Genomic DNA, 9,359 nt, shown 5'->3' with positions numbered 1-9,359 from the left:
TCTCCCAGCACTCGCCGCTTACCTCCAAAAACAAAAAAAATCTACTTCAGTCTGTAACATATGACTTGGCAACTACCCAAAACATCTAAAAAGCTCGGGCTCGGTTTTTTAAGAAACCTGAAAAGCTTGGCAGATCGCATATAGGCGATCTGTACATTGCCACGTGCTGCAAGTAGTGATTTGGACTTTTTTTTCCATCTATAATAAAACTAAAATCACTTTTCAACCGTGCAATCGCCGCAAGTTCTCGAATAGTTATGGTGATGAACGTTTTAGCACGCCATTACTTTTATCTAAGCACACAACCCAGCCCAAAATTTGATCAATTTGAATTCAAGAAAAATCAATATTCCTCAAATTAAGAGAATTATCACCGCCACCTCCCATCCCCGTTCCAATTTTCGCTCTATACATTTGTCGAAATATTATCTTATGGTACCACACAAAAAAAGTAAGACCTAAACTAGCCCACCAGAGACGTAGTCATTTTTAACTATCGAAATAAATAAAGGTGAAAGACTTTTTTTCACAGGTTTATCCCATTTTACAGTCTTTATTGTTTTTTAGTGTGGTCACATCTCTAAGTTTACAGACTTTGCTACAAAGAATCCTGAGATTATATGATCATGGTTCGGTAAGAATGAACGTGTGTCCCACCACCCCAACCTTCCTCTTTTCGCCATGTGGACCGAATAAATTATACAAAATACAGCGGTAACTCTTTTTAAGTCGGTAATGGTCCCCGAAATACTGAACATATACCTCACTTTATACCTCACACCTCAAAAACCATATACCGTATCCTGTCTGCCTCCTATTCACCCAACAGAGCCGTAGCAGGCCACGTACGATTGGGGGGGGGGGGCACTACACAAAAACATTAATAAAATATTGGGAGGGGGCACAGCCACGCCCCTACTGGTCATTTCCTTGTATTTTTTTAAATATTGGGGGGGGGGGGGCACATGCCCCCAGTGCCCCACCCCCTGCTACGGCCCTGCCCAACCAAAATACAAGATTTTAGAATTAGTCCATAAAAATATTTATCCCAATTTTAGTACAAATTTCCCGTACATATTCTCCCAGTTACTTTACATGAATAAGTGTATTATTAATGTATAATCAAAATCTACATTCATATTTCAATGCACTTCGTTTTCGGGTTCATTGGGGAGCCTAAAGGGCAATTAAAAGCCTCCCCAAACTCCTTCATATTCCTTGCAGTACCAATAACCCTGAAAATACAATAATAAAAACTCAAAAACACTCAAAAATAAACACTTAAACATCAAATTAAAAATAATAAAAACGTCTTGCTGAGGAGGATGCATAGTCTTATTTATACGTAGTATCATAGTGAAGAAGTGGACTTTAAAAACACACTAGCATACACACATTTGCACAAGTCGGGCCAAGATGGGATTTTATTTGTTGATTGTGAGTACTTTTGGTATGATCTAAGTGTACCTATATTTGTTGATTGTGTGTACTTTTGGTATGATCTAGGCGTACCTATATCTGTTGATTGTGTGCACATTTGGTATGATCTAAGTGTACCTATATCTGTTGATTGTGTGCACTTTTGGTATGATCTAGGCGTACCTATATCTGTTGATTGTGTGCACTTTTGGTATGATCTAGGCGTACCTATATCTGTTGATTGTGTGCACCTTTGGTATGATCTAAGTGTACCTATATCTGTTGATTGTGTGTACTTTTGGTATGATCTAAGTGTACCTATATCTGTTGATTGTGTGCACTTTTGGTATGATCTAGGCGTACCTATATCTGTTGATTGTGTGCACTTTTGGTATGATCTAGGCGTACCTATATCTGTTGATTGTGTGCACTTTTGGTATGATCTAGGCGTACCTATATCTGTTGATTGTGTGCACCTTTGGTATGATCTAAGTGTACCTATATCTGTTGATTGTGTGTACTTTTGGTATGATCTAAGTGTACCTATATCTGTTGATTGTGTGCACTTTTGGTATGATCTAGGCGTACCTATATCTGTTGATTGTGTGCACTTTTGGTATGATCTAGGCGTACCTATATCTGTTGATTGTGTGCACTTTTGGTATGATCTAGGCGTACCTATATCTGTTGATTGTGTGCACCTTTGGTATGATCTAAGTGTACCTATATCTGTTGATTGTGTGTACTTTTGGTATGATCTAAGTGTACCTATATCTGTTGATTGTGTGCACTTTTGGTATGATCTAGGCGTACCTATATCTGTTGATTGTGTGCACCTTTGGTATGATCTAAGCTTATATCTGTTGATTGTGTATAATTTTGGTATGATCTAAGCGTACCTATATCTGTTGATTGTGTATAATTTTGGTATGATCTAAGCGTACCTATATTTATTGATTGTGTGTACGTCGGATACAACCCTGTTTAAGGTAAAGCTCTTTGGCATCTTAGAGCACCACAGCTACAAATAAAAGACAATAAAAGACACACACATCAATACTCAATAGGCAACAATCGGATGTCATTCTTAGGACACGTGATAAAGGCTTTATACCTAGCAATACACCCAACAAACATTATCTTAAAGTACTAGTGCTGACACTCTGACACGAGGGACGGCCCAGAGTTTAAAGGGGTGGGGGGGGGGGGGGGTGTTAACGACACAGCCAGAGGATAAAGGGGTGGATACGACACGAGGTGCTTGAAATAAATTTGAAACTTATTTGTGTCGGCTTCCTTTCACGCGGTCAAACAGCTTGTTAAAACATGTTTTTCTTTTTGCTGAACTCCACGCTCAATAACCCTGCCGTCTTGGGATCCACTGGAGCGCCCGCAATGACCTTTTGGTTAATAGGCATACGCCGTCTTATAACAGGGTCTGGATGGGGTTAACCGACTATCGACAAACGGCTTAAAAAGTAATTGACTACCGAAAAAACATGGAAAAAAACTAGTGACTAGCGACAAAAAAATACTTGCCGACTACCGACACTTTCTTATTTCCGGTATATTTACTCTTTACTTCCATCGTCAATCTACTTAAATTCGGCCATTTCAGAATCTGCAGTATGTATTTCCTGTTGCATCAACTTTTTAGTCAATTATTAACCCATAATTAATTTATTATCAATAAGTTATTAATTACTAATCAATCTTAAATAATGTTTAATCTTATTTATACGTGAAATCTAGTACAAAAGCGAATACTAGCTAAGATTAACCGACTACCGACAAAGACCGATAACTCTTACCGACTACCGACAAATTATGGAAATTTTAACTGACTACCGACATGCAGACCCCCTCCAGACCCTGTTATTACGCAGATTGAGATAATCTGATTAGACATGAAAAGATTGGAATAAACCACTAGTACTCTTTGGAGAAAGAAAGTTTTATAACACCGATATTCGAATAGTCACATGATGAACACGCGTTAAATTCTCAACTTTTCTTCTCAACTAAATTGTATTTTATTGACAATAGATATATAAGATACACGTGAAAGGTTGATTAACTTACCTGGCTAAACGAAATAAAGAAGAGCTGCTTTGATGTCAAACTACTTAGTTTTCCCGGAAGAGCAAAATCGTTTCCATTCTCCTTTATCCAGTTTTCATACGCCTGAAAACGATAAAAGCAATAAGAAAAACCCTAAAAAAAACCTTAAGGCTAACTCCATGGCAACAAGGTAAATTCCATGGTAACAAGGTTAACTCATGGTAGCAAGGTCAACTCCATGGTAACAAGGTTGACTCCATGGTAACAAGGTTGACTCCATGGTAACAAGGTCAACTCCATGGTAACAAGGTCAATTCCATGGTAATGCCCTTGCGATATAGAATTATGGAGCGGATTGAGGGTTTATTAAGGGAGGGGACTGATATACAACATAATTTCTTATATCCGCCAAAAAACCCTACCCCCCTGGAACAGACACTACAATTATCATTATAGGTAAGTTCAATACGATTATAATACTGACCAAATAAGCTATTCGTAGACCTCCATTATCTGCAATGTTTTCGTTCAACGTCTGTCTACCTCGTAACTGAAAACATACAAAAAATTACACAAACACGGCACCATGCAGGTTTGTCCCTATTCTCCACAATTTCTTGCATATTATCGCGTACATTTTCGGTAAATAAACTCAACGTTCGCACATGAGTAAGTTCAGAATGTCGGCAGTACTCTTTCTCGGCCGCACTTTATCACAGTATAAGGAGGTTTAAACATTTCTAATGATTGCATATAGCATTTTGTGATCTTCGTTGGTTCTTAATCTAAGAAAATAAGCCACTCACGTGATACACGCCGTTTAAGACCGTGAAGTTACTGTACTCTCGGACGAAACACATTGTCTTGCTAAGATATTTCTTAAATGTGGACGGGGTCCACCACGATCTTGCATTCCCTTTCTCATCAAACAATGCACCTGGCAAGAATGATTATAAACGCAATGAGACAAACAGGCAGACGGACAGACAAAATTAATGGAAGAACATTCAGGCGGAAGGAAGGAAGGAAGGAAGGAAGGAAGGAAGGAAGGAAGGAAGGAAGGAAGGAAGGAAGGAAGGAAGGAAGGAAGGAAGGAAGGAAGGAAGGAAGGAAGGAAGGAAGGAAGGAAGGAAGGAAGGAAGGAAGGAAGGAAGGAAGGAAGGAAGGAAGGAAGGAAGGAAGGAAGGAAGGAAGGAAGGAAGGAAGGAAGGAAGGAAGGAAGGAAGGAAGGAAGGAAGGAAGGAAGGAAGAGGGTAAGAAAGGAAGGGAGGAAGAGGGTGAGAGAGGAAGGGAGGGAGGAAGAGGGTAAGAAAGGAAGGGAGGAAGAGGGTAAGAGAGGAAGGGAGGGAAGAAGAGGGTAAGAAAGGAAGGGAGGAAGAGGGTAAGAAAGGAAGGAATGAAGAGGGTAAGAAAGGAAGGAAGAGGGTAAGAAAGGAAGGGAGGAAGAGGGTAAGAGAGGAAGGGAGGGAGGAAGAGGGTAAGAAAGGAAGGGAGTAAGAGGGTAAGAGAGGAAGGGAGGGAGGAAGAGGGTAAGAAAGGAAGGGAGGAAGAGGGTAAGAAAGGAAGGAATGAAGAGGGTAAGAAAGGAAGGAAGGAAGAGGGTAAGAAAGGAAGGGAGGAAGAGGGTAAGAGAGGAAGGGAGGAAGAGGGTAAGAAAGGAAGGAAGGAAGAGGGTAAGAAAGGAAGGGATGAAGAGGGTAAGAGAGGGAGGGAGGGAGGAAGAGGGTAAGAAAGGAAGGGAGGGAGGAAGAGGATAAGAAAGGGAGGGAGGGAGGAAGAGGGTAAGAAAGGAAGGGAGGGAGGGAGGGAGCACATCTGCCTCACCACTGGTATCGAATCCGTGGGTCATCTCATGCCCTGCTGCCATTCCAATGCCGCCATACGTCACAGCGCTACAAACAGAAAAAAAAAATGATATGTTATACAGGGAGGCTAGACAGTGGCAGTGGATAAGGGATGGATAAACTCACCGAGGGTAGTCCTTGTGGAATAGCGGTGGTTGAAACAGGCCTGCAGCGACCTCTGAAGAACAGGAACAATTGATCAGTGTGAATTTATACATATAATTATCCATGACATTTGCATTAAACTTGCAAAAAAAATTAATCAAAAATATTTACCAATCGTGTTTTGCTTGGGTGAATATTGGGCGTTTTGTGTCGTAATATCCATGTCAAAACTACAACAGTGTAAAGAAATAAAATGACAGTATGCATTTACCACGTCACAACGCCAACAAATTATTAGCAACAATAGTTACAGCAACCAGAAGAACAACGACAACAACAACAACAACACCGACATATAACCATGCCGTTGCTCTACGTAAAACAGCGACATGTTTATATGTCGGCGGAGACTGAAATATGCCGGTTTACGCTCGCTTATAAACAAGAGCATCACACAGACCCCCCTATGTGTCATAAACTATTGTTAATAAACAGATCCCCGGTAAAAAGCTCCGTTAAAATGTTTTCCAACCTCGCCATAGGAAAAATCGTTTGCTTAATGAAACATTCCTGTAAAACTGTAAGTACCCAAACTTGGGCGTGGCATGCCATCACAAACTGTTCGTGGCAAATATGTTAATCCATATACAAGAGTAAAAGTATCTTTAACTAGCATATTTAGTGGGTTTTATATTTATTTTTATCGTAGTAATTGCATCTCTATAACACTGGAAGTATCGTTGTGAGGGCGTTGCCCTTGTAACGGTAATAGGAAATATATTAGCCTTTATCTACCTGAAAAAGTTTGGGCCCGTACATTACCATTAAGTGTATGTTTCCGTTCATTTTTGTGATAATCAGTTCCACCCCTATAAAACTGGAAGTACCTGTTTTTGGGCATGGCATCCTATCTAGAATTACTCGTGGTGCAAAGATCACCCTGCCAAATTTCATAACCCTTCTATTAATTTGAACAATTCAGCATAAATTCTGCACCATTTTCCTGTACTAATAAAGGCACACAAGTTTATACTTACCCAGAGCGCGTTGGCACGGAGCCAAGCGAATGCAAAACATAGAGTACGGCAGCTTGGTAATCCTTCACTATGTTGTCGAAGTATGTTAGAGGGTTGACTTCCATCTAAATTTATATGTATAAAAGCTTATTTATTTGTGTTCTCAAGAAGCTGATTGCGTCGGGGATTTAAATTAAACTCATCAAAAAGGGCTTCAATAGCCCCACCGTGCCCCCCCCCCCCCTATACATAGTTTGCCACGCGACACGCGCTAACGTGGCGCGTTACCGTTTGCCATGCGACGCGCGCTACCGTGGCCCGCAATACAAAGTTTAACGACTTTGCCTATTGGCATGTGAGAATCGCAGTTTTGATTTTACCTGCTATGATGTGCACTGAAGTATTTCTTTGATCGACATGAACTTCACTAGCCAATCAGCGATAGCCTTGGCATCGTTATTGGCCCTTACTTCAAAAAACTGTCAAGGCGGCCAAACGCTAGCGCGCGTCGCACTGCATATTAAAAAAAAAGTCCAAATGGCTACTGAATCAAGTGCTAAAATGTTGATTTAAAACTTTGGTTTGTTCTTGTTTTTTTTTTTCGCTTTTTCTTTATTGGTGTCTTCGCTGCTATTTCGTTTTTGAGCTCTACAGATTTTTCTAAGATAACTGTTAATTTTTTTTTTAACGAAAAATCCTCCTTTTGGCAGCCAGGGTCACGCAAACGTAGACGACACGGAGGATATAGGGGTTGCGGGAAGAGAAACAATAATCATGGGCGTAGTCAGGGGGCGGCCCAGAGGCCGGGCAACCTTTCTAGCAGCCGAAAATACAAAAATGTATGAGACATTTTCTAAATTACAGGAAAAAAATGCCTTGAAAGGGCCTTTTGGTCCCCCTCCTGTAAAAATTCCTGGCTACGCCGCTGATAATCATCCATGATTGGGGGGTCCTTACGTCTTTATACTCCTTTGCGAGGAATTTCTTGTCCTTTATCTTCTTTGAGTAGCCAACCTTCTCGACCATGCCAAGCACCTTAAAAACATCAATCACGATTATTTCACTTTCTCTGAGACTCAGCATGCTTAACAAAGAAAAGGAATCAAAAATGGACGTTAAGGGCCTCATTGTTACATTTGGCTAGCAGAGGCTATGTACTTTTACAAGTTCTATCACGAGTTTTTATTAATTTTAAAACACTAAATCAACATTCTGTGAATATCTCTCCGCGTTGTTATGATGAAACATTTTACTATGTTGGAACTGGCCTTGTTTTGTCATGGGTGGAAATTCTTCAGAATACGCATTTTTCCCCGTGAGATTTTGATATCTTAAATTAAATTCCAGGCAAATAAAGCTAGGGGTAGGGTGGGCGGAACCCATCCCCCACACACACACAAACACACTTTAAATACAGAAGAATAATTAAGAAACCCAGGTTCTAATACCTTCTTCATTGCCGCTTCACGCGTTTTGCTATCCATCCATGTCACGTCGTCCTTGAAGTGTTTCAGGTATGCCTGGGTCAAGTCGTGGATTAGATTCTCCGCCTGAAGTCAATTTCATCGGCATAAATATTTATAGTAGCCTTAATAATAGAACGATCACTTTATCAGCCGTTCTTTATATATATATATATATATATATATATATATATATATATATATATATATATATATATAGTGTTGGTTTGAGAAAAATACAAACTACATAGGTTTCCCTACAGGTCTGTTTCGTGGTTGCCCACTCATCAGTGGGCAACCACGAAACAGACCTGTAGGGAAACCTATGTAGTTTGTATTTTTCTCAAACCAACACTATACACCGCTCTACTTTCGAGTATTGAGCACTTTCTATGAAAGCCTTCAACCATCATTTTATATATATATATATATATATATATATTTTTTTTTGCATGGCGGGTTTTAGGTTTCTTTTTCAGACAGGGGATGAGGATTAAGACAAATGATATCCAAAAGCATATAATTTGTTGTAATAACACTTATCCCTACAGTACCCTTGACAGTAGCGGCGACAAAGAGGGGAAGCATTCCCTCGGCCTCCCCTCCCCTAACGGGGAACTATTTTTGGTTGCTTATCCCGCCCCTCACCCCCTCCCCCTCCTGACTTCCCCCGGCCTTTCGTAAGAGTGACGCTAAACAAAGTGTTCCGAAGGCCACGCGGCTTTTCCCAAAAAAAGCGAAACATTCAACTGATTCTGAATATGCACCCATCAGCTCACAAAATGTTCGCAAAACTATACGTAACAGTGCGTTTCGAGCCAGCAAATCCGTTAGGAAACAAGGAGTTATAGAGGCAGAGCGGTCTCCTCTGGTATATCGAACATTAAGTGTTATTCTGCAGTCTTGCCTGTTTTAGTGCATCGTCTTTAAACTTTCTCCTCACAAAGTGTAGTCCTAGGGCACTTCCGAGATGCTTGTTGGTGGACCGGACACACCCAAGCCAGGGAGGGCTAAACTTTGTTAACCCGTACACCTCGGTCCAGAAGCTCCGGTAAGCGTTCATGAATGGAGAAGAGAGGGCGGTAGCGAACTGTCTCACTACTTGTGACATCAGGTAGTTGGCCATGGCTCTGTAGAAATGAGGAGGGAGATAGAAGGAAGGAGACCATGGTGAGCTATTATGGGTGAGCCTTAACAGGGAGAAGCACCCAAAGCCCCCCTCCCCCCCAAAAAAGAGCCATTTAATTTTTGTCCGCTCGCTGGTCAAAAAATAAGTGAAGCACATTAATCAGCCAATCAGAGCGCGCGCTCGTACCATCGTAGCCATATATAATAAAAAGAAGCAAGAGACCATGGTGGTCTATAACCCACAGGTAAGCAGAGAAGTAAACATGAAAAAAGTAACACAACACTATACAACACACGTCTTTTCAACAAGTTGTTTTTCATTT

General features: G+C 40.7%; 1 protein-coding gene across 1 annotated transcript in view; it reads right to left on the bottom strand.

Annotated features, from left to right (window-relative positions):
• Window positions 1-678: 678 nt before the first annotated feature.
• LOC5501275 (endothelin-converting enzyme 1) overlaps window positions 679-9,359 on the bottom strand; it is a 51,574-nt gene continuing 42,893 nt past the window's right edge. Inside the window, exons 8-19 of the mRNA XM_048725561.1 lie at window positions 8,816-9,038; window positions 7,894-7,995; window positions 7,403-7,480; window positions 6,467-6,570; window positions 5,601-5,659; window positions 5,451-5,502; window positions 5,305-5,372; window positions 4,287-4,417; window positions 3,965-4,030; window positions 3,502-3,603; window positions 2,364-2,440; window positions 679-1,235 (exon numbers count right to left, since the gene is read on the bottom strand). Of these exons, the coding sequence (XP_048581518.1) occupies window positions 1,136-1,235; window positions 2,364-2,440; window positions 3,502-3,603; window positions 3,965-4,030; window positions 4,287-4,417; window positions 5,305-5,372; window positions 5,451-5,502; window positions 5,601-5,659; window positions 6,467-6,570; window positions 7,403-7,480; window positions 7,894-7,995; window positions 8,816-9,038 (1,162 nt within the window). The 3' untranslated portion in view covers window positions 679-1,135. The remainder of the gene's footprint in view (window positions 1,236-2,363; window positions 2,441-3,501; window positions 3,604-3,964; window positions 4,031-4,286; window positions 4,418-5,304; window positions 5,373-5,450; window positions 5,503-5,600; window positions 5,660-6,466; window positions 6,571-7,402; window positions 7,481-7,893; window positions 7,996-8,815; window positions 9,039-9,359) is intronic.

Source organism: Nematostella vectensis, chromosome 3, assembly GCF_932526225.1.
Source record: "Nematostella vectensis chromosome 3, jaNemVect1.1, whole genome shotgun sequence".
In the NCBI taxonomy this organism is placed as follows: Eukaryota; Metazoa; Cnidaria; class Anthozoa; order Actiniaria; family Edwardsiidae; genus Nematostella; species Nematostella vectensis.
Note: the sequence above shows the minus strand (reverse complement) of the source record. Positions and strands in the feature narration are given on the sequence as shown.